This window comes from Amphiura filiformis, chromosome 13, assembly GCF_039555335.1.
Source record: "Amphiura filiformis chromosome 13, Afil_fr2py, whole genome shotgun sequence".
NCBI lineage: Eukaryota > Metazoa > Echinodermata > Ophiuroidea > Amphilepidida > Amphiuridae > Amphiura > Amphiura filiformis.
This window is the reverse complement of record NC_092640.1, coordinates 6,338,352-6,364,851: the sequence shown is the minus strand read 5'-3', so window position 1 is coordinate 6,364,851 and position 26,500 is coordinate 6,338,352. Positions and strand designations below refer to the sequence as shown.

General features: G+C 37.0%; 1 protein-coding gene across 1 annotated transcript; it reads right to left on the bottom strand.

Annotated features, from left to right (window-relative positions):
• Nucleotides 1-988: 988 nt before the first annotated feature.
• LOC140167376 (adhesion G-protein coupled receptor G7-like) lies at nucleotides 989-24,674 on the bottom strand. Its single transcript, XM_072190682.1, has 11 exons — nucleotides 24,449-24,674; nucleotides 22,208-23,440; nucleotides 17,767-17,828; nucleotides 15,402-15,548; nucleotides 12,346-12,748; nucleotides 11,991-12,196; nucleotides 9,670-9,834; nucleotides 8,056-8,162; nucleotides 4,098-4,375; nucleotides 2,521-2,587; nucleotides 989-1,674 (listed from the first exon to the last, which is right to left on the bottom strand). The coding sequence occupies exons 1-11, from the start codon at nucleotides 24,672-24,674 to the stop codon at nucleotides 1,269-1,271; spliced, it is 3,300 nt and encodes a 1,099-aa protein (XP_072046783.1). The 3' UTR covers nucleotides 989-1,268.
• Nucleotides 24,675-26,500: the final 1,826 nt, after the last annotated feature.

The window sequence follows — 26,500 nt, the reverse complement described above, 5'->3', positions numbered from 1 at the left end:
TAACACTAAAATGGGTTTCTTAGCCTATATACTGAAATACTCTTGTGATTTGAATCATGATCCAGACAAACTGAATGTGACTCCTAAGTACTTTTAAGTAAAATACTAAAGAGAACCGTATGTGATGCAACTGATATGTTATGCGCAATTGGTTGTCAACTTTTGAAATTCGGTAACAGGGGTACTGAATGTACATAATTACAACCTTAAATCCCCCATAGATTACCACAATTAAGTGGCTAAGATAGTGAGTATTCTTGCATTTTACCTCAGTTTCACCCAAAAACATTCCTGACAATTGTTACTAATAATATTTATATACTATATGGCAAAGAATAACCAATTTGAAATTTGACCCAAATCATATAATTATTAAATTAATTCGATGCTAAAAGACTTAGAAATTCATAAAAATAATGAAATGTTACAGTTCAGATGAACCTACTTCAGCTTCATTGTAACTTTTAAAATAAGTGTTCCTGTCTTAGCCCCCCCCATGTTATGTTGCCCTCAAGTGTGAAAAAATGGAAAATTTGGGTCGGTCGGTCGATTATCTTTTTTTTTCAAGCATTCAGTTTTTAAAAATCCCCACTAAATATTAAATACTGCTTCTTCCGTTAGGGACATTTGTCAATTTTTACTGATGGATACTTGTTAGATAATCAATTCAAGACTAGTCTTTCAATAAAATATTAATTTGAAGTGAAAAACATTGATTTTTTGAAGTATATGTAAAACACGGTTGTTTGATGGGATCATTTATTAGTTTTTCAAACAAAACATCATGTGCAACCAAATTTTAGGCTTAAACAGTTAAATGTGATATCATGCTAGTGTATACAGATGATTTTGAGTCATTCTCAACTTCGATTTCCCTCTTTTACAAAATTATTCACCTTTATAGCATTTTTCTAGCTTTTTCGGATATATAAATGTATCTATTAATGACAAAATTGGTGGCGCTATTTAGTTACTGGAAATTAGCTTTTAATACAGATAATTCCTTTTATTGTTTGATGAAATATGTTTATAAAATTTCCTTGTTGTTTGTTTCACCTATTCCAGCTAATAAAGATATATGATTTAGGATAAATAGCGCCATCTATAGTTTGCATTTAGTTAATAATGAAGCCAATTCTATCTGCATCAAACAAACGTGAAAAATCGTCATTCAAAAAAAAAAAATGCGACCCAGATTATTCAGGATTTAGGGTCGGTCGCTGAGGGCAACGCAACAATTTTTCGGCCTTATCATTGTTTTCACTACTTTAAAAACCTGGTGCTTGTACGGTAATGGTCCTGTCTTGGCAAGAAAACCATGATTTCACGATAATTTTAACGTCTTCGTTAATCACACAGTACATAACAAAGATAACAGACCCTTGAAGAGAACTACATATACAGAAAAGAATCTGGAAGACAACAGCTGCATCCTGGTGGATGAGGGAAAAGAGACCAAATATCCACGTCAATCCAAGGAGACAAATTAGCATAAAAGCTCTTATAACGCTCTTCTTCATCTCCTCCCGTTTGCTCTGATTTGCACTGCTGGGTATTCTCCCATAAGTAAGTTGGTACATCACACGCACAAAGACATACACATTGTATACTAGGGTTAGTCCTAAAAGCAGGACATGGGTGAAGTAAAAAGCGTAGTCAATGCGAATGAAGCAACTGTAAAGAATTGAAAACATAACAATCATCATAATCATACTATATAATGTTTATTTATATAATTCCCGTCGATCATGCCACTGTTTTTCCGTATCATAATCATAATAAAATATTATTATATCGATTAACATCAATATTATACTTTGATCAGCTCGTAATCGGCGGGCCTTATAACATCGCGGATTAATATCAAAATATTTTATTTTGAGAATTCACCTTTTCGGTAAATCCCATAACCCTTTGCGAGTACACCTGAGACCTCGTCATTTGACGTCACGCCGATCTGCGCCAATGCGCACATCGTTTATCGAACATCGTTACTGCGCTTCATGCAAGTCGGCGTGACGTCAAATGACAAATTCTCAGGTGTACTCGCAAAGGCTTATGGGATTTACCCAAAAGGTGAATTGTCTTGTGACAGACCAGACGTGGGTCTACTTTTCGGCGTAGTGATAAAAGCCTAACATTTCCCGCCTATTATTAAGAGCTGATCAAACTATAAATCATGCTTTCTTATTTCTAAAAATACATCAGATAGACCTTTAAAAAGGTAGGATATACAAAGAAAAAATACCAAAAATACACGAATGATATAAAATTACAACTAAAGCCATGAGAAAATATAATAACTTTTAACATGGAGAGAGCACAGTGCATATGGGTTACGGAGCAGAGTGCCACTGGAATGCCTGTATAAATGCTGATATGACCGCTAATCTCCTGAACCATTTGGATAATTTAGAATCGGAAAATCATTTTATGACACTTCAAAGATCGCAACAAATTTATCTACTTTTATCAAAAACAATCAAAGCTTATTCTTTTCCAAGAAATCTGTGTACTTACTGTTCTGTGTTGCGATACTGATTAATATCAGCTATGCCCACAACCAAAACGATAGCCGCTGGTACTCCTGTGATAGTTGAAAAATTAAAACATGATAAAGCAGCCTTTTGCAATCAAGGGGCGGTTAGGGGAGAGACACTTTAGTGGTTGCGATTTCTTATGCCCGTTTAAACTTTTCAAAATCATTTCATGGGCGGACGGACTTTTCAAGTAGGGTCTGTCGGTCGGGTCTTTTTTTTCTGGAGGCTAAAATTACCCTAATATTTGACTAAAATCTAAAGATTTTTTTGCAAACATATTTTTTTTTAAATGCTCAGCAAAAATTAATAAATTTTGGTCCCAAAACAGCTGGTTGTACATGATTTTAGCAAGATAAAAAACTCCAACAGGCATATTCTGGGTCGGTCGGGCCCATAGAATGTTTTTTTTTTTGTCGCCTAAGCACAAGTTCACAAAATTGACATTAAAGCCTTAATGTACGATTTCCTTCAAATTTTAAATTTGTTATTTTATACTCAAAATGCTGAAATAATACTAATAATAATTGTTGGGAAGGGTTTCTATCCATTTTGAGCTGAAATAACAAGGTACAGCAAAAGAAACCCTAGTGGTTATTTTGGCCGTTTAACATGCAGTTCTATGGGAGGACATAAAGTGATAATTATGTTTTATGACTTTATGTCGAACTTTATAGTCTGTTGACCCACAAACACAACAAATTTAGCTGGTTCAATTTAGGTGCAAGTTGGGACATATGTAAAAAATCAGGTTTGAAAAAAAAAACAATTTCATATCATAAGATCATACATAATGGCTTTAAACGAATAGACCTATGTTATACATACAAAAACACCCTTATAACCAGGACTAATTAGCCAAATTTCTAAATCCCCCCCCCCCAAAAAAAAAAAACAACGATAATGGAATTACAAAGTCCTTATAAGATTGAGTGAATTGTGGGATAGGCTTTTACGACGGGAATTCATAACAATTCGGGCAAGTTTTGAACTGTCAAGCTTTCGTCAGGAGTAGCTCTGACTTCTTCAGGACAAAGTACCTAAGAATGAGACATGTAGACCGCCCCTTGTCTACTGATGACTCTGAAAAGACTCGTTCACTGAAGACTGCCATTTGTCAACAGAGAACAAGCAGATCTCGCCTATCTGCTAATATAAAGGTTTTGGTGGCTCTGAAAAGAGCCGTTTGCTGAAGACTGCCCCTTGTCTACAGAAACAAGCAGATCTCGCCTATCTGCTGATTGTGTAATTTTTGGTGGCTCTGAAAAGAGCCGTTTGCTGAAGACTGCCCCTTGTCTGTATTCAGTGTATTATCATAGTCCAACGCTGGCAAGCAAGTTAAAAACTACCCAAAGCCACCATGCTACTAAATAAAAACACCCTTTTTTAATGAAATCAGGTGAGACACTTAGCACGGATCTGTTTTTTGCTTTTTCAAAACCACCCCATGAATCCGCGTTTTTATTCACACAGATGCTTACATTTACTGAGTGGCCCCAGGACTGTGTCAACATATGAAACACCTAAATCATAAGGGAACGCTAATTTAGAATGACTTACCCCATGCCATTATTGATGCTTTTAACATCATCTTCGAAATATGCATGGTAGCTCTTCCGATGGCGTCGACTTTGATAAAATTCATGTAGTACAGAAAACCTTCAACACCCATCCATAAAGTTGTCGTTAACGTGAAGTAATGCAACAACACAGACACAATTACGCATCCAGTTGATGATTTTGTTCGTTCAATGCCAATAATGAAGACAATGTACAGCGATAGTAATGATGAACAAAAACTAATAAAAATACGTTGAGGTAGTTTCATACGCAAGTTTCTGCAAGGAAAAAACAAAGTGAAACTACTATGAGACAAGGAACGATCACATGACTGGTGCAGATCATATTCACTTTGAATTTAGCATCATGTCAGGACATATTTTATGAACGGTTCCTACTTTAGTCATATTAGTGGACTTAAGTTTTAAGTTCCAATTACACATGACTTCCTGTACACGTGACAGATGGTGACCAATTATTATGAACTTGAGGCGTGAGCCCAAGGAATGCACATGCAGGTTCAGTTTCTGCAAAAATGTTATGGTTGGTAGTCAACATTTTGAAATCAGCGGGAATTTCTTTGAGAAAAAATTGACCAATTTAAAACAAAAATGATAATACATCTGATTCTGAACAGCTTGGACTACTGTATGCTCAATAAGCAACTCGTTAAATTAACACCGGTCGTAGCTATAGTGGCAAAATTGGCAGAATAATATTTTACATTATATTCATAACCTCATGAATATACACCACTTCTCCCAACGCCATACATAGTCTCCCAGCCACATTTCCCTATAAATAATCGTAATTATAAAATTTAAAAAATGTAAATTAAGTTCGGCAGAGGTGGTGCTCGAACTCACGCCGCCTCGCTATCATGGATTCTGAATGAGCCTAGCGCCTTAGACCGCTCGACTACCTGATTTGTTGGTAATGTTACGAGTCGTACTGGCTTAAGGCCAAAATCACCTTTTAGGCCATCTTAATTAAATCCTGTGTCTCAAAGCTTATGCGAAATTGAAACCCTAATGCGGAATGCGGTGTTTTTTACTGTATTTTTTTTTTTTAATTTAAATTTTTTTATGTGTCAGTACAGGATTTCGGACAAGCATTTTGTGCAAAAAATATCCAAATGTTGTAATAGCAGACAAAAAAGTCACTGCTACAAAATATTATTCTTCTCTTTTATTATTTTCGTGTCCAAAGTTTGCGAAAAATCGAAAACTTGAAATCAAAGTTTTATTAACGCCTTTTGTTAAAAAAATAATAAAAAGAGATAAAAAAAAAATGAATTTCTTGATTTTCAAAGACCACTACGCGCATGATTTTACTAACGCGCGCGGCAGCTTTGAGACACAGGATTTAATTAAGATGGCCTTACCCAAATTCACACGAACGCACAACACAAATGATCCTGTGTCATATACTGGGTACCCAAAAAGGTGGTTTTGTTACATTTTGATGTGCAGCTTGGATTTCAAAACACTGTCTCTTGAGTATTCCTTCACTTAGAAGATTCAATAAGGTCTTAAATTGAGGCTAATTTATTCTATATTACTCATGTTTTTAACCTGTTTTAAAATAATTTTTAATTATTTTCTTATGACGTTTAGCATGAAATGTGCCAAGGGTGGTTGAGGATTAGGAGGAGGAGGGATTCGTATCGTCAATTTGAATCTAGTAAAAAAATGTGTAAATGAACTCCCAGACATCTAAACCAAGTAAATAAATACAGACGGTCATTTAAAAGACTAATACTTGCTCCGAATGATTGTAAATGTGGAAAAAAGAGGTGGGGTTAAATCCCACCTACTTTGTGATTGTTTTTGCCCGCACTCTCTCATTTTTAACCGATTTCCATAAAAGAAAAAGGTGTCAAAATGCTCAGGAGGATGAACCACTTCAGACGTGAGACGTGTTGGTAAAATGTTTGAAACATTTCATTTTTTTACTATGTAACACAAAGGTACCCCAGGATGTGACACAGGACCAAATACACTGTTTGATTAAGCTAACAAAATCTAAGTCTTTAATTGAAAGTAAGATATGATTGGTGCAATATATAACAACAAATGCACATACAAAAATAATCAAATATAATTATTCTTTGAACTTATTAGTACTTAGCCAGCATTCTTCTTCTTGATGGTAACCTAGAGTTCTTGCAATGTTCTGGACGGCTGATGTATATCCGTATTCACTTGTCCTGCGAAAATCAGCGAAGTCCATTGTACACTTGCATTGATAAATATCCTTGCGATTAAAATCCTCACACAAAAATGGCGTTGCTTTCTCCAAAAACGTATCTCCTTGCGCTGCCTTCTCCAAAAATTGTGCTATTTCCACCTTTCACACAATATCTTCAGGAAGCAGGACTGTGATGCAGTTATCTCCACTTATATATATTCTAGATCTTCTCCGACAACACTGGCAAACAGTAGTACATTGACTACATAAAATATTTCTGGTTCGCAATTTCCTTTCATTAAAGGAATTGGACTCAAAGCACATTGGCTAGCTAGCCCAGATCAACACTATAAACTGTGAAGAATTATGTTTACATTCTCGTATATACGAAGCACTGGGAAATCCCAAATATTAATAGCCAAATGTGATCTTGGAAATCCCCAAGCCTTACTTATAACATTAACCTTTCTCATTACATCACTTCCTGAGGGGAATCGCATATGATATCATCTTCACTTTACAATCTCGTGGTTTTTTCCAAATATTCCAAATATGATATGATTCAATTCACCCAAAATGTCATCGCTCATATAATTTTGTAAACAAAGATAAATAATCAAACAAAATTACTCAGGGCACGTCACAGTAAACATCTTGAAACGTATTTGAACATGTAATCGCAACTTCAACATAGGCTTACCACGTGACAAGCAAAGACAGATAACGTACCATATTTTGGAATTTTATTTGCTTAAAAACATTAATTTGTATTAATAGCGCTCAATTGTTGATAACTGCGTGTTCTACATACAGAAATCCGACAATAAATGAGCCTCTATACATGCACAATACATTATATCGATTTTTACTCGCCGAGCTGCAAGTGCACTACTCGTATAATACATGTGGGTCAGTATATGGAGCCTACCATTTTTCTTGTATACACGTCGATGTTTTTATCATTTATATAATAAATCCACATTAGACCCCAAATTTTATTTAGCAAATAAAAGAGGAGTGAATATACACAACAAGTACGATCCAATCAAAAGAGATTTATTGCCTGACCGCATTATTAATAACTCATAATGACTCCTGGAACACACCGAAACGCACTACAATGACTTCTGCGCGCGGTATACGCTAAGCGTAATGGCAACGCCCCGCGATGCTGTCGAGCTTCCGCGATTGGTAGCTCTTGTTCGTCTGGTCGACTTTTTTGTAGGGTATGTAATAACAATAATTAAGATTGTTTATACTTAACATCATTTTATGGAATAACATAAACATAACATAAAATGCCATTTTGATTTGTTCAAAATATTAGATGCGACGGTAATGAATGACAATAATATATAACTTTGTACCATCTTCTTTGATTTTGTTTTGGGCTCGGTATTTTTCCTCCCTCAGCAAAATACCTCGGCCCAAAGCAAAAACCTCCGATTTCACACAATGACCCCAAAATAGATGGTGCGCAGTTATTGTTGTCTAAATAAATCAGATGCAAAACCCGATATCCAGGGAAATGAAAATGGTCAAATACAAAGAAAACAATGCAAAATATGTGTGCTAATTTTGATCATAGTTTTCAAAAACTTAACTTCAAATTTTTAAAGTAGGGCGTCAATTTGAAGCTATCATTTAAAGGACAGATGTTGGTGGCCTTAACTCAAAAATTTGAAAATGGCATTTATCAGCTTTTGCATCCAACTCTTCGTATCTTTTACGTAATCCATTTATCATGTTTACTCTACTTTGAACATACCTGCTGGATAAGTATATGAAAAGTGTGACTACAAGGCAGGCGATGGAAATCCCACACCCAAATTTACTGAACACGTCCAATCCGTAAAAACTTTCCTGAAATCGATCCTGAAAATATCAAAATCATACAATTTTTTATTCTATAAACTGTATATTTGTGGGGAAATTGAGATCGCTATTTACATATTATTTTAAATTTAATTTAGCCAAATAATATTATATAAGTTATTCCTGACATTTCACGATAAAAAGTTTTTTGACTATTTTGTTGCCATTTGTTTATCTGATGTTTTAATGGCATTATGCCAATGTCTACCCCTTGTAAAGATGAAAACATGATTTTAGATAAATAGTGCCATCAGTGTGTGTGTGGGTGTGGGGGTGTGTGTCTGTGAAAGTCCTGCTCGACATATATTTGTCATAATAATTAATATTTATATTCAAAATCTCGGATTTTGACGAAACTTTTTCTTCGGAAGGGGGGGGGTCATGATCATGAATATAGAGGGGTTCATTGAATTTTTAGACCAAAAATAGGGGGTTATAATTTTTACACCAAAAATATGGGGGTTATAGAATTATTAAGGGCTGGTGACTCAAAATTTTAACTTACAATCAAAATGTGTGCACAACTGATGATTTTTAGTTATATAAAACTAAGTTTTGAACCAGAGTACCTACAATCGTGTACAAAGACACTTTTTCGGGTAAATCGACCCCAAGAAATCCGAATATTTGACGTTATAACATAATTTTTGCCCAGAAATCCAAGATGGCCGCATTTGGTAGAGCGTAAATGTAATTTTTGAATGAGAGCAGAAGCACAAGTGTGTCATTTCGGCCTTATCTGGGTTCATGTCCCTTATCTGGGGTTTAAACTGCCTTATCTTGGATTTGGCCTCTAGCGAAAAATGCCGGGATTTTCGCAAGGGACATGGGGCTATTTTTTTTCTAAATGGTCCACAAAGAAGTCGAATCAATCGTCAAACCTTACTAGCCAGAGAGTGGTCACGGAATTGAGGTTTTTGACCCATTGGGACATTGCGCATTAACAAAACCGAATAATATATATTAGCCAATTATAGGCCAAATCAACTAGAAGTGGGTATGGTATTCGGGCTTTTAAATGGAAGTAAAAAGTCTGCAGGCTTAATTACGCGCACTCTGCACTTGCCACAAATGCATCAGTAATTTACCTCCACAATAAAACATTAACATGGTAGAAGAAAAACAAAGATTAGAGCTAATAATTTCAGCTAAACATTGTTCTAAGGAGAACCAAAAACACAGTGTTTGTCACAATGCAAAATTACACAGAAAAATGATGGGCTATGCTGGCATTTAGCTGAATTTGAACAGGTTTGAATACTGCCCTCCGATTATGTAGACCGTACACAGTGGTCCAAACACAGACCATCAGAACTAACTTGCAAAAAACAAAACCACAAAAATAGTTTATTAGAATACTACAATGTTAAATGTTTTAGGTGTAACAAAGATAATATTGCAAAGCATGAGTTTGTGACTTTTAGTATAAATAGCTGCCGTATACTAGTCTCCAGGAACGCTACATGTTGACCATATCTCAAACTACCCTTGGTATTTGAAGACTCACCGTAAGAACAGCAAAGCTGGTAAGATGATTACAATGGCAAATCACTTGACCACCTGTTGAACTGTTTTGAAGCTGACACCCTGTATCGGACCAATCTCCAAGACCGTTACTAGCAGTGATATCCCAATAAACACACTGAATATTGTCTATCTTCTCACCAGGCTCCTGCAATATCATCATAAGCAGAATGAGAGAAAGTCTAAAATCAAAAACTCTCCCTATGGAAGATTATTTTGGGGAGTGAATTTCAAAAGGAATGCAGCAGTTCCATTTGAATTTCATACACTCTCTCAGAGAAGATTCAACTTGAATCCTCCACAGAGGGAGAGTGAGTTTCAAAAAGGGTTGGTTAAAGCCATATTGTAACATTTCCATAAAAGATAGGTAAGTCATTCTTTTCCAAACAATGCTAGCTTTTACTGTCAGATATGTCCCCTTTCATAAATTTTGAGCCGAACACCTGAGGTAAGGCAAAGAAAATTGGAATTTACTACCAGCGCCAATGTCGCTAATGCGTATCACTCCACCGACCATCCCGCTACGGCACGGCCCTTTGATGGGTGTGTGTGTGGGGGTGTGTGGGGGTGTGTGTGGGGGTGTGAACATCATGCACGCCATATACGTACATACATACGTACATACGTACATATACGTACATACATGAACATCGCATACGCGATCGACATATATTTGTCGTAATAATTAATAATTATATTCAAAATCACGGATTTTGACAAAACTACAGTACCTAAGGGGCTGTCATTTTTTCGGAATGGGGGGGTCATGAATATGGGGGCGGTTCATTGAATTTTAGACCAAAAATAGGGGCTATAATTTTTACACAAAAATATGGGGTTATAGAATTATTAAGGACTGGTGACTCAAAATTTTAACTTACAATCAACTGATGATTTTTAGTTATATAATACTAAATTTTTGTGCCTTCTTTACTTTCGATCCAAATTTTAATACGCTCCATACACTTTCTTTTGCGTGCTCCGCGTCTTAGAATAATTTGTCTTGAGTCTGTGTAGGGGGGAGGTCATAAATTTTTCAACCCGAGAGGGGTTTAATGTGCCACAGCGTCATCATCCCTATATCTTCGTGTAAAAAATTAAATTGCCGTGATAGTACGGCGAATCCATTCGTTCTTCAAGAGCTACGCATGGCGATTTTGTTCAAGATAGGCCGAGCGACTCAGGCTAAGCATATCACTTGAACGATATGAGATACCGCAGCGTTTCCACTCATACGCGTTTTTACGATCTGCGCATGCTCAGTACCCAATATGCCGTTGCCATTACAAGAAAATTCGATTTGTTGTCAGGTAAAACTCAGGTTTTGTTTTCAATACACTAACTGGAAGTTCAATACACTCAGCTGCGATTGCATTGCTGTTATCTTTCAACACATATATTTAACTGCATTTTCACCAAAATGTTTTTAAATAAACCAATAATAATGTGATATATTCAACTGTTTGAGAATATAGAAATATCAAAAGAACATGCATAGCACATTCAGCTGAGACATGCATGCTGTACAGTACAGCACTTATTTCTCTGGCTATAGAATATTAAATACAATGGAGCATATAGAAACACTATACAACTTTCTTTATCTGCGTCAATAATAGAATATTGATTTAAATGGAATTGAATACATCTCTACATCTGAGTTTGTACTACTTGACTGAGCGATCTCGCGATCGGTTTCTAGCCAATCAGATAGGACTCCTTTTTTTGCGTTCGGAAAAGCGAGCTACTTTATAATTTTGGTAAAATACTAATCGCCCGTCGCGCACCAACGGAATATTAGGACGTGATTCATTTCAAGGAAAAAATAATCATTTACCTGTTGTCGACGCTGTGTGTGATGTAATTCCATGAAAATCAGACTCCCCATGTGGAAGATCCAAAGTAAAACATAGTATATAATGTATTGATTTCAGCAAATACCTTGTTTTACTTTAGGAGTATACCAATTTAAATACAAATGAGTTACATGTATCAGATAAAAGGGTGAGAAACAGACACAAAAGGCTTTCCCAGGAGGGTCCTGGAAGCTATCCAGATCAAAAAGCAAGGATCTTCATTGCAATGTTGAGACACAGGCATTAGAACTAGATCTAGTGCGACGTCATCTGATCAGGTTGGTCTCTAGCAGTTTCCAAGAAAAACATCAGAGCTAACGACATCTACTGATAACGAGGAAGTTCCTCAAAAGCGCTCCCGGTAAGCGAAATAAACAAGTAGTGTTGAAGTTCAATTTAAATTACTTTCAACATGTTTAAGCTTACACCTCTGATGAAATCATCTTACCTTATCAATATTAAAGTACAACTCTACTGGATAAGCTGGAGACAATTCAGACACTGAGATTCCTTCTATAGTAGCGGAAATAATGTGACTTGCAACAACTCGGAGATACGAACCATGTGCATTCTTAGTTTCGTTTTCCAAGATTGTTGATGGAAACAATGTTGCATTTTGGTATAGTAGGAAACTAACTGCGACGGTTTGGTTACCTTTGATGAATCGAAAACAATTTTATATAATGAAATATTTTTTGTAAATTTTCAAATATTAATCGGCAACAGTATGTATTGTATATATTTCATAATGAAAAATTGAGTTAGTAGGCAAACCTCATAAAAAAGGGACAGTTTCTTATTACCTATGTTGTTGTTATTTTTCATATCTTCTTCAATTGCATCATCTATTATCTCTCGTGGAAGTTGGAAGGAAATAGCAGCCTCAGTTTCGGGTTTATGTGGCTCTCCAGTCGACAACCTGACGCTAGTTTTGATAGGCGTTGTAACATCTCCTGTAGCAACTGCTTCAAAGACAATTTTTCCATTTCCAATGGAGTCTGGTGAAGCTTTGACAGCATGGATAGACACATGCTTTGCTTCGATGGTGGTATTTCCTGGTTGTGATTGCACAGCAGTAATCTGTCTTTCTAAAGCTCTATGGACCTGATTGGGTGCGTTAGGAACAGAAAGGTCTGAGCTTGAATCTTCCGTCTCCACGTAAGAATTAAGAATATTGTCAACAGTTATCACAACAGAATGTGTCACCTAGTAGTGAAACAAAGTTAAAAGTAGAATATCAATAAACAGGCTGACGTTGCTAGCAATAATATTCATAAATCAACTAAAATAAAGATTGGGTAAATGCATGGTTAAGATAATCGCCCTTCACTATCACTATGGGTTTGTGCACTTAGGGTCACGACCTACATGTAAGTGCATACAGGGCGGCGCTGCACCCCATGATTTGCAAGAAAAAACGGTAAAAGGACGAAATAGAAGAGGGAGAGAGAAACAGGAGGTGAAAGTCAAATCAAGTTAAACTTTATTAATCCATTTCTGGAAATTACATGCACAAGAGATCATAAATAAACTACATTAGAGAACAAGCATAATACAAAAAACAGGTATTATAAGCAAAATGAAATTCAAAGGCACTCCCTAGAAATGGTATGAAAACATAAATTAACAACGGTTGGAGTTATGATAAAAAATAGTTCGAGGGACAAATGAGTTCAGGTACCTGTCTGTATTTGCACGCGGCAGTTGCATACGACCAGTTTTTGAGTAATGATGATATGACAAACGATGGTGGAGTGGATGTTGGGGATCCTCCATCACATCGGTGAGCTACTTCAACAAAAGATCAGTGTACACTGTCTCGAAATCCTGTCGTGGTGAGCCTATGATTATACTATAGCTACTTTAATTACACTTTCCACCCTCTGTCTGTCCCCTATGGTAATGTTCCCTCCCCAACAAAGTAAACAATATCGCCAAACACTTGCTACTACTGGATCATAAAACAAATCGAGGATACGAGAATTGACATGAAAAATGGCAGTTTCCTGAAACAATACATGAGATAGATTTTTAACCATGTGATCAACATGTATATGCAGTTCAGTAACTTCAGTTTGTCACCTATGCCAAGGTACTTGTATGATGACACACGCTCTACGTTACTTCCCTTTAAGTAGGTATCCTAGGTGAATTCAAATTTGCCATCAAATTGCATCGTTTTATATATCAAATTAAAGCCCTTGAGTAAACTAAGCCAAAACTGAAAACCTTTTTTTTCATAGCACTTTCCGTAGCAAAGTTACATCTTGTCAAAGATTGACTTTCATCAAAAAGATTCAGCTAGCAAAATTCCCCAAAACGGCATTTCGGGGTGTTTCTAGATCTTAGTCTCATGGCGATGGCAGCTTTTTTAATGGAACTGCTATCAAAATCCTCTAAAATTCCATGTGCGACTTGATTATCACCATAAAAAATCATATATTTGGGTCAAGTGAAGTATAGAAAACATATTAATGTAGGTTTCCTTCACCCACCTATTCTCGAAAAAAATTCAAATTTCTATGTAAATATGCATTGTGTTGGGGCCCCGGTCTCGGCGAATTCGCTGACTAGTAAATCATTGAAATGTGTTAACTAAGGTTTGCCTAGGTTACCTACTTTAAGGCAACGGGAGAACGACTTTTAGAGGTTTTTAAGTCAATAACCATTTCCTTTGTTTTGGAGACATTTAGCTCTAAGTACTGTAGTTGGCATCACAGTAGTCGACAAACCGAACAAGCTGTTGTTGGTAAACAGTATCATCATCATCATCGGCAATTAGCCCAATCATGACACTATCGTCCGCAAATTTAATAACAGGACATGTCGGGTCATTCGATCTGAAATCGGACGTGTAAACTAAATAGTGCATAAGAATGGTGCTAAACCTGTACCCTGGGGGGGAGGGGGCACCAGTATTAGATGTAAGCATCTGAGACAATGTACCGTTGGACGTAAGTCTGACATATTGAGAGCGATTGGTTAAGTAATTTAAAATCCAGGCCATAAAAGAACTAGGGTCTAGGCACGTTACTACTGTCCATTATTTTTTGAATCAGCAAGTGCGGTTGAATGGTATTAAAAGCGGACGAAAAGTCAAAATACATTGTCCTGACTGTGTTGCCAAACCTAGCAGTACCTTCGCAATGATGATACATTTTCTCCAACAAGAACAAAATGGCATCAGAACAACTACGATTACTTCTGTAGGCAAACTGCAGAGGATCAATGTTGTCTTGAACATAGTCATGATAGTCGAACAATGTTTTCTTAAATAATCTTTCACAGACTTTCATCTGAATTGATTTTAACGCGACAGACCTAAGATCATTCATACAAGAGATGACAGATTTCTTTGGAATGGGGATTATGCAGGAACGCTTCCAGATGTCAGGAACTGACTGCGATCTGAAAGACCAATTGAACATGATCGCAAAAATGTCCGCTAACTGTTCAGCGCACAATTTGAGCAATTTGGGTGTTATTTTGTCTGGACCAGCCGATTTAGTGATGTTTAATTTTTGGAATTCATAACATACGTCATCACTAGACACTTCAAAAAGACGTCCATCGTGAAGCACCACATTACTCTCGAGAGTGGTGCGCAGTCCACTAATCTCAATACTGAAATCATGTTGGTCAAAACGGTTGTAAAAATCATTGAGATTAGAGAGAAAGAGAGGAGAGGGAAGAACATGAAGAAGAGGAAAAGGAGCCATTCCCCTCCATGAGCATGGTTAGGAGAAGGGGAAGCTCCCTCGGTTACGAGAAGGGGGAAGCCCCTATCCCTTCGGACATCTTGCCCCCTGGTTTTGATGTTTCACAAATTGTTCATCATAAGAAGAAATTGTATGCTCACCTCGGATGATGGGTCATTAATGGCGGTTATACTGGTTAGAATTTCACTGATATTTTTCAAATTCTGGTCGTCAAGCTCATTCGCCATGGCAATCAGGAGTGCTAAGTCATTGGCCACATTTTCCACATTATCACTCGTAACAATTATCTTAACGATGCATAGAAAAGGAAAACAACATCAGAGAATGAATTTCAGTTTAATTCTTTTGCGAGACATTACCATTTTTCGCCAGCCCATAGGGCTGGTATCTAATTCTGAGATGGGATTTGTGTACACTAAAGATTAGCTAAGATTATAGCCTTCTTCTATTGGTATGAATTTTTTTTTACTTCTTGTGGTGGAAATGTTTTTGATGTCTGCTAATTCGATTTGCAAGGAAAAGAAAGTATGTTTTGCCGTTTCAACGAACGAAAACGATTGAGTATTGCCAAAGTTATGTTTGAATTAATTATGACTTAAAAAGTTATCATAGGTTAGGCCTACACATATAAACATAAACTTGTTCAGCTATCAGCATATCAAAAAAATGACATGGTCAACAATTAGTAATTAGAGGGGAATGATCACTGGAACGAGGTCATATCATATAAGTGGACTACTGAGCATAGCATGATGTTTGGTTGCCTGTGAGTGCATAATTGATATGTTGATAACAGATCTAATAATGTTGTAGAATCAAAATCTTCATTATATGGACCACATTGAAGTCAAAGTAATTATCTATCCTATCCTGTATCGTTTTATGGATAAAATTGACTCAAAATGTTATTGATGATATTATTGCTATCTTTAACATCAGTGTTGTCTTTTCAACGGGAAAAATCCGATGGAAAATAAAGTTTTTAGGGGCTAGCTATAATATTGAACAATATATCCCATATTTTGACATGCACTTATAGAAAATAAATAAATTATTGTCTTACTTTATGAATTATAAATACTGTTAAATGACACATAACTAAAGTGAGGCCACTTTCTATCTTTTTTATTTGATTCATAAAATTACATTCAACAAAATGACTGAGAAAACACACAATGCAGACTATTACAGAATGGAGTAGGTAAGATGCCATGTCCATAGCTTTGCAGGAGTTTCGGACTAACAATCAACACATTCAAAAATACAGTTTAAAAGTGAAGATTGTAGTGAATGATCAGTCCTTTATCATGTGCTTGCCACTATCTACTTTATAGTAAACTATACATTGCGAAATAATATAAAATCATTTTAAAATAAAATGTGCATGTAAGTTGAGTTTACATAGCGAATTAACTAACAACTGCAGTGTATTTCTTGATTTTAATAATAAGCATGGGTAAAAAGCAGTAAAGACAAAAATACAGAACAATTTGGAGTAATGAATTAAAGAGTTGACAGGAGTTATAGGAGTTAATGCTTTTTGCTGTTTCAGTGTGCATGTTCTCACCATTGATGGTTTGGTGAACTGTCATGTAACGTGGATGTAAGCGTGATCCTAAAAAATGTCTTTCACGGTGACCCAAACTATTTACAAGACCTCTTCTGCATTGAGGCTGGCCTTCCCTTTTAAAGGGAATTTTTATTAGCCTAAGAGCATGCAGAGAAGATTCATATTTTCCGCCCCTTCAAAACTGGTAGTGCGGAGTGGTTTGTAACTAATGTTATTTATATTAACGTGTGGCCTATTAGGCAAACTGGTTGTTAGTGCAACCTGTTTCACCGGGACATGCATAAAGTGGAATACAGCACATGTTGTTTGCCGGACCAGAATGCATGGGTGCAACGTTTTGGATTGCTAATTTTGCTATTTATTCACATTACGCTGAAAATGTTGCTTTTATTCCTTTTTACATTGAAACCAATCCTATTACATCCCATGCAGTACGATTTTACACCTCTCCCACTGCAATAGATATGCTTTACATTTCTAATCTTTCTTTGATTACTATGCTAATGTAAATTGTTTTAAAGAAGAAAATTGTATCCAAACGGCTACATTTCAGCACATCATGCCAATACCCATTCCCTTTTTAAAGGAATTTTTATCTTTATATCATTTTTATCATCATAATGTGTAGAGATACAATAAATATCACCTACACTTTCATGCTTCAACTAAAACGTCACACATATTTCCAAACAACTGTTTTCGCCCCGATTCATGTCAGCCAATTTTATATTATAATGGCGGGTTACAAGAAGCGCTACAGCTACATTATATAGCTTTCCACTTTGAAATAGAAGACTTGTTTTGTCAATTCATTAGGATACAAAAATCTGTGGTTGAAAAATCCATGAAAAATCTGTAATCCAACACACGATTTTTCACAGATTTTTCATAGAATAAGAAAAATGTCTCTTAGTGATTTTTATTTTTAAACTTACATGTTTAAGCCTTTCCAACTCATCATCAAAGTCTTTAGCTGTATCTTCTATTGAAGCAGGTCCTGCAATATGACAAAAATGATTTTTATCATATTATTTTTATAACTTAAGATCTACTTCTCCAATTTTTGTCATCCAGTTACCCCAATGATTTTGTTAAGTAATATGGTCATTAAAATGTCATTTAACAGAAGAAATGTCAAATGGTATTTAAGGGTTCTTATTGTTATCATAGGCTTAGATCCCGAGGGATGTGGGATAACCCCCCCCAATATTTTGCCAGGTGGATGATCCATACAATAATCCCCCCAATGTTGACGCCTGTATGTGGGTTTCTGACCAAATTAACCTCATATTTGGCTATTTTAGCCCCCAAAGTGCAACTTCTTCGCGCGCATTTATTCCACATTTACACCATATTTCATCAATTTAGCTTCATTATGCCAAAATGTTTCGCGCGCATTTGTACCATAAATTTATTTTGTCGCCAAAAGGGGCTGGATTCACTATTAATCCAGCCCCTTTTGGCGACAAAATAAATCTTCAAGAATTTTTCCAACCTCATCCCCCCATGTCAAAAAGAAATGTACGCCACTGATTGTTATCTTACATGCCAGGCAATTGAAATTACCTATGGTTATACTATTAAGTTAAAGCTACATACAAAATAAAGGTTATTTGATGAAAATATGACTTCTGAAATGTTGGTTAAAGCAACTACAGATTAACGATTTGGTACATTGGAAACAGTTAAAACTGAAGCAAAAAAAAACTGAAGCCAAGATGTGACTGTCCAACTGCTTACTCAGGCTAAATATTTTGGTGCTATATTTGAGCTCCCTGATATGCCTTGTGAGTTCAAAACAACAAAATGAAACATGTTTTATGTGAGAAGAAAACATCGAAGGGTTCACAGACACACAAATGCTGGTGAAATTTGCTAGATTGCGACTAGACCACATTTAAGGACAATTCTTAATTACGTCCTATTTTGAGCAATTGATGCATCTTGTCGTGGAAATAAGATGATATTCGGTGGGGCGCTTTTGGGGCGCTAGCCCCTGAGATAAAAACAGGGGCGGCAAAAAAGAAGGGGCGGCGGAAGAATTATTATTATAGAAAAAGCGCGGAAAATTATGGAAAGGGTTTTAAAAAGTTGCGGAACTAGTGAAGCTATACCTTTTTGGTCGCCAGCACGGCCATCGCTCGACGGGGTGGGTATTATTGGGGGTGTATTGTAGTGAAATTGTTTTTGAACCTCCCCCCTCCCCCACCAACTTTTTAGATTCTTGAGCGCCATCCAGGCTGGAAAAAATTGGGTCAACCTTTTTGGGCTCTTGTTGCAAGGGGCGGCAAAATTGACCTTTTCTGTAGGGGGATGCCACGCCACTGTTGTATATTATAGAATACAAAAACTGTGCATTTGACTTTTACTTGACTTGAACCGACCAGTACTAACCCAATCGAAGTCAGCAACCTATGGAAAAGGGTCTAATGGTCTCCAAGTATTGGATACTGATTAAAATATTTGAATAAAAATAAAGCAGTTTAATAATTTTTAGAAATAAATCTGTAATGATTTCCCCATAGATGTTGGCAACCTTTTTAATCAAAATTAGCCTTCCTTTTCAGACCGTTTCCGACATACCAGATCTGTATTCACTTTAACCAAGACATTTTAACAACCAAATATCACATTTGGTAGCCAAGATTTAAAACCATGATTACTTTCAGTTGCCTGGCTTATAAGATAACAAAGATGTGATGATGGAGGTAGAACTTTTTGAATGACCCTCATATATTATATTTTCTAATTAATTCCAACAAAACGAGAAAATTATGAATGCCTCTTTGCTAAGTCAAGACCTTTTCAAAACACTCAGATATCATTACACAGATTTCCTTCCATTACACTGAATACAAAATCAATACAATTTACTGAAACTTTCAAATCTTGGGTTACATTGATTTAAATGTACGCTGTGACGTTAATATTTAGTCAATTTTTACAAATGAGGTATCAACATGTGCAGAAATGAATTCTACTTCCAACGCATTTTACAGATTGGTAATACAATCACCCGTTTTTGAATAATGGTCATTATGTAAGGGGGGTTAGATACTCTTTTGAGATGTTTACATATGAATTGTAATATCACAATTTAATATATATAAAAAAGAAGCGGCTGATTTTATCCATATATTTAAAACATTTGCGTCTGGAAACCGGGTCTGGAACTGATTTTGGAACAGCTATAGACTTCAGCGCCGTATCGAATCTCGTAAAAAGGCCACGACTGGCGAGTATGTTTTTATGTTTCCCGCACGAAAACTTGCGTCAACATCTATACTATACTTCTTTGGAAACATTGACCTTTGACCATTCTTTGTAAATGCCCTGCTATGACCTTGATATGTAGACATGATTGGGTACTGTAAAAGCATCCACTTTACTGAGTTGCTCATGGAACAACCCAAAAGTTCGATGAAGCCCTATAAACGAAAGTCCTTTCGTTAGAAGGCTACCCCCTCCCCCCTCCCCTATAACGTAAGTGACAAATATCGAAAATTCCAACCCGTATTCATATAGGATACAGGGAGCGTCGCTATGGTGGATGAGGTTGAGGAAGAAAACGAATATTGCATTCTATTTTAAAATATTTTTCTTCATTAACTTTTTTTGGCACGGAAAAAATGGGACTTTTCAAATAAAAAAGAATGTGGTATCAAACACAAAACATTTTCGACATCATTCGCCAAAGGTTGCCAGAAAACGTTTAAATGTCGGGTTATATAAAGGGTATATAAAGGGTAAAAAACGTTTTCATATTAAACATTTAAAAACATTTTTTGATAATCTCCTGCAAATATTTTAACATAATGGTCTTAAAAAATATTTTACAATAACATTTTAGAAATAGTTTTGTAGTGTGTTGATTTGAAATCATTTTGAAGAAACCACTGTAAAATGTCAATATCGTACTTCGGAAAATACTAACATTTGAAAATGATATATTAAATCCTTAAAAAAAGATCAACTAAAAAGCTACTTTTTTACAAACGTAATCTGACTTTCTGACCCCCTCCCCCACTAACGAAAGGACTTTCGTTTATAGGGCTTCATCGAACTTTTGGGTTGTTCCCTTAGCACCTGGTCAGTAGATAATCCTACAGGGATACAGTCGGTAGTTGAGCATGGTGAAATACCCACTATTGATTAGGCGCGGATATTAAAAGCACAGGTCCTTTGCGTGCATAGTAGAAAATTATAATAGAATGTTTGGAATTTTCTAACTAAAATACTAACTGCATTCTGCTTTATGTATTTATTTAGGCCTATTCATTTATTTACTGATGATTTATTTATGTATTTATTTATTTATTTATTTATTTATTTATTTATTTATTTATTTATTTATTTATTTATTTATTTATTTGGTAGATTAGTAAGTAATTAGTAATATTCCATGATTCATCGGTTTATTATTGATTGCTGATAACTTGAAAACTTGATTGATTGATCGATTGATAGCCATTTCACATTATATTCCTAGTTTATAGGCCCTATGGAACGTCTATTAATTTTGAATAGCATCGTACATTAGATAAATAGGCATATCAGTATTGATTTATTCTATTCAGCAATATCAAGGATTACTATCAAACTTCTCACGGCTAATAGTCCGTTGGCTTAGTGGTAACGCACTGAGTTTTATAAAAGGGAGGTCCCGGGTTCGATTCCCAGCTCTGCCTATTTATTTCAAGGCTGTGAAAGAAAATGCAATTTCTGAACTGCAAACTTATTTGGCTCGCGATCTGTGCTGGTCCTTTTCTGGTGGCTGTGCCTGTTACAGGAACAATCCCTCTGGAATCCAAGCCAGGTTCCTGCCCATTACACATCCCTTAATGGATACATTTCTTTCTTCACAATTATCAAGTGAATACTCATAATTACCTCATACTCAAAACAGGGCTTGCAAACTGCTTTGGTACTTACTTCTCCTTTCTTTTTATTACACGTTCCTTAAATGCAATTCAAATTTGCCGCCAATGTTAACAATTGACGAGCTTTGTTGCAAAACCCCTTACGTCCACTTGAGCAATTTTGAGAAATATTCAAAAATCATCAAAAAAAGTACTGATATAAGGGGGTTTGCAACAAAAGCAGTTTTTGGTGGGATGCGTTGGTAAGATGAGCATTCCGCCAAAAACTGCTTTTACGTAATTCAAAGTACTCTAATAATAACTGCTGTATGTTTTGAAATACAAAAGTACAAACTTGTATTTATCATAAGTAACAGTCATCAAAGTCATGCTTGAGCGGAGATAAATAAAGGTTGTGGGAACATATTGACTGTCCCTCGTATTTCATTGTTTGACAGAAGACTTTTAATATTTTGCTCAACCCTGTCATACAGATTATAAAAATTAATATACTTGCCTTTGTCTAGTACATTGTGCAAATGAAAACCAGCTGGGTAGGCATATGCAGTGGCTTGACTGCCTGGTCTGTATCCGTAAACTGTAGCATAAAATTGTGCATTTTCAGGATGTCCCAAACTATGCAAGCCAGGTGTAGTCTGGCTACGTAACAGGCACATGCTACCATCCGCACTTCTCAAGAATTCCCAGTCTTCCATTGTCTCTCCGTCAAAGAATAAATTGGATTTACGCATACAGTCAATAGCAACATTTATATAATAGGTAAATTTTGAAATTTCAGCTACTGGGAAACTGATGTTTGTAGAAAATTGGTCCACTGAGGTAACCAACACCATTGATGAGTCTCCAATGTAGTCAGTGTGATAGGATTTCATGTACTGCATCACCAAGACTGGTTGATCGGATACAATTCTAAGCAAGGTATTGTCTGCAACATTAATCTCATGCATGTCTCCAGAGTTGAGTTGTACAACGCCTCTGTTGGATATTTGAATATTTGTTGGGATATCACTCACTCCAATAATGCGACATACATAGCCTGAATTGCGTCCCTTAAAGGGCCCAACAAAGTATGTCCGCCCAAGTTCTTCAACTGGTGGCAGTTGTTCAAGTAATTGGTCACATACATTTGTATCAGTATGATGTTGTTGAAAGGGAATATGGGAACATTCAGAGCCAGCCACAACTGAAATTGGGTGGTCAGCATGCAAGCGAGTCCCAGTAGGATCATTACCTCTAACCAGATATGTTTCATAAGGACCAATGGTGACATTGTAAGAACTTTCATGTCTTGGAGTTATTTCAATTTTAGTTGTGATGTTTAAAGAGCTTATGGCAATAAATGAGAACCAGAACTCATACTCATGTGATTGATATGCTGCTATGTAATATGTTAACCCAAGTCTTCCTGTTGGTATGGCTAAAAATCCATCACCACCATTGTAGCTAAACACATGTACTGAAATTGGGCTTGTAGAATGTACATAGATGGTTTGGTTATTCACACCAGAGGCATGCACACATGTAGAGTTTGGAAGGGTAGCTTTGACAACACCAGTTATACCCACTGCATATAGTTTACTAAAATCGAAAGCAGGTATAGATACATTAACAAGTGCATCTTTAGAAGTGGCATGTGTTGACGTCAATAGAATATATGGAGAATAACAGGGTGTATCTGGAATGCTAAACACAAACTCCTGTCCTTGTGTATGGGCATCAGCATCACAATCTTTGGAAAAGAACAAACATAATTATGTTATTTATTAAAACTTGTAGAAGGTGCGGGAATGGCTCTTTAGCGCGCTATACTCGCTAATTAGCAATATAGGGGCTAACTAGCGCTATTAGCACTAATTAGCGTGACGTGCATCCCTAATTAGCGCGTATAATGCTAATAGCGCTAATATAGCGTCATGTAGCGTTTTAGTGTTATTAACAATACTTTTAGCGCTAATAAGCGTGATGTAGCGTGTTGTGGTAACGTAAAGAGACCTTTTATTACGTGAACTCTGACCTTACATGAATATACAATATAGGCATGGGCGATATCATAAACATCGTACTCGATACCATAACATCCCTTTTTTTAACAAAAAAAATGATAAAAAAAAAGTGCTCACTTTCTTTTGGGTGAGACTGGCAATAATACTTGAAACTTTTGCCGGAAACAAAATTTCACTTGCATGATTTTATGCAAAATTTTAGCTTTCTTTTAAGTAAAGTCAAATAGTCCTTGGCAGAATGTATCTCAATGCTTCTTGTTTTGGATACATTTTAACAACTTTCAAAACTTCTTGTTTTGGAATTTGGATACACTTTAACAACTCTCAAAACTTCTTGTTTTGGAATTTGGATACATTTGAATAACTTTCAAAACTTCTTGTTTACTTTCAAAACTTCTTGTTTTGATTTGTGCTAGAAACATAAATGTTTAAAATGTCAATGTGCTTTCATTGACTACATGCAGTTATTCTCTTATTGTACATAGTCTTTAAGATGTTCCGGTGGCCGCAACCTGCGGCCTGCCCTTGTGCAGTAATTGTCCTTTGCTGTTTGCGTTCTCGGTGTCTTGTCTTTCGCTGTTTGTGTATGCGTTTTCGACGTGTCGTCTTTCACTGTTTGTGTATGCGTTTTCGACGTGTCGTCTTTCGCTGTTTGTGTCTGCGTTTTCGACGTGTCGTCTTTCGCTGTTTGTGTATGCGTTTTCGACGTGTCGTCTTTCGCTGTTGTTTTCAACGTGTTGTCTGTCGTTGTCTTTGTTGTTTTGTGATCATTAACAGTCTTTTTCTTTTCAGTGGCAGTTTGGGCATGACTAGAGGCGGATTTTCTTGCGATTTGCGAAGATGCACTCTATTGCGCCTGTAGCTCCCTTTCTCTGTTTCCACTAGGTATGATCTTTCGTCCAGACGTTCAGAGACAACTGCTTTCTCCCAGGTTCTGTTGCCGCGTACTAATGGCTTCATACGGACAACGTCACCTGTTGCCAAGGGTTTCAAATCCTTTGCTGATTTATTGAAATGTTCAGCTTGTTTGTCTTGTTTTTCTTGATATTGTCTTTCTCATTCACAACTCTTGGCTGTAGGAGATTGGCAGATGTTGGCAGCAGCGTTCGCGTACGTCGGCTCATCAGACGTTGTGCGGGGCTTGTTGTAAGACCTTGCGAAGGTGTGTTTCGGTGATCGAGGAGAGCAAGATACTGGTCTGTTCCTGCTTTTGCAGACTTGGTCAGGATTCGCTTCGCTGTCTTGACAGCGGATTCGGCTTTGCCATTGGCTTGGCTGTTGCCTGGGGAAGATGTTAAATGTTCAAAGTCCCAATCGTGTGCAAACTTCCTGAAAGTTTCTGCTGTGTACTGCGGGCCATTGTCACTGACCACTTGAGTTGGGCATCCATATCTGGCAAAATGCCCTTTGAGTTTCTTGACTACTGTGCTACTTGAGGTGTCAGTTAGAGGGTCTATTTCCCAGAAATTGCTATAGTAGTCCACAGTTACCAGAAAGTCATTTCCATTCCATGAAAACAGATCAGTACCAACACGTTCCCATGGTCTGGATGGTGTTTCATGATTCATGAGAGTCTCTTTCTGCTGGCTGCTCTCATAAGTGCGACAAATATCGCAAGTTGCGATGTACTGCTTGATTTCGCTAGACATTCCCGGCCAGAAGATACATTCGCGTGCGCGACGCAGACAACCGTCAACACCCAGATGCGAAGAGTGTAGTTTCAGCTTCATGTCACTCCGTAGTTTCTGTGGAATGACCACTCTGTTTCCCTTAAACACCAATCCATCTTGCACAACAAGCTCTTCTCTGAAGCTGAAGTATGGTGTCAATTGTTCTGGCATTGAAGTCTCGCGGTTCTCTGGCCATCCGTTCATGATTGTTTCTTTGAGGAGTTGCAGCGACTCATCTTGTTCCGTTTCTTTGCGGATTTGCTCAAGACGATCCTCGCGTATCGGCAAGTAGCTTACGACATTCACTTCTTCGAAGTCGTGGCTATCTTGGGGTGTGTTGCTGATGAACGCTCTGGAGAGAGTGTCAGCGAGGTACATGAATTTGCCTGCTTGGTGGGTAATGTCAAAGTCATATTTCTGTAAGCGAAGCATCATGCCCTGTAGTCTCTTGGGGGCTTTTACGAGGGGCTTTTTGACGATGACTTCCAAAGGCTTATGGTCACTGATGACTCTGGTATGGCGACCAAAAGTATACTGGTGAAAGTGTTCGAGAGAGAAAACGACGGCTAGCATTTCCTTCTCGATGGAGGCATATCTGGATTCAGTGTCCGTAATTGCGCGGCTGGCGTACGCTATGGGGCGTTCGTTTTGCAGCAATGCGGCCCCGAGGCCTTTGCCGCTCGCGTCACACTGAATTGTTAGTTCTTTGGCTGGGTCATAATAGGCTAACACTGGTGCAGCGGTTACAAGAGTCTTTACGCGATCCAGTGCTTCCTGCTGTGCGTGTGTCCAGTGCCATGGGACATCAGGTCTAGCTAGTTGGCGTATTGGCTCCAGCGTGTCTGACAGACTTGGTAAATATCTGCTCAAATAGTTGACAAATCCAACTAAGCGCTGCACACCCTGTGCGTCTGTGGGTGTCGGCATGTTCAGAACTGCTTCAACTTTATCTGGGTCAGCTCGCAGTCCGTGGTTTGTCACTCTGTGTCCCAGAAATGGAATGTCTGTGGTTCTGAACACTGACTTGCTTTTGTTCATCTTGATGTTTAGCGCTGTGCAGCGTTCCAGAAGGCTCTTAAGATTTGCATCGTGGTTCTTGAGTGCGGTTACATCATC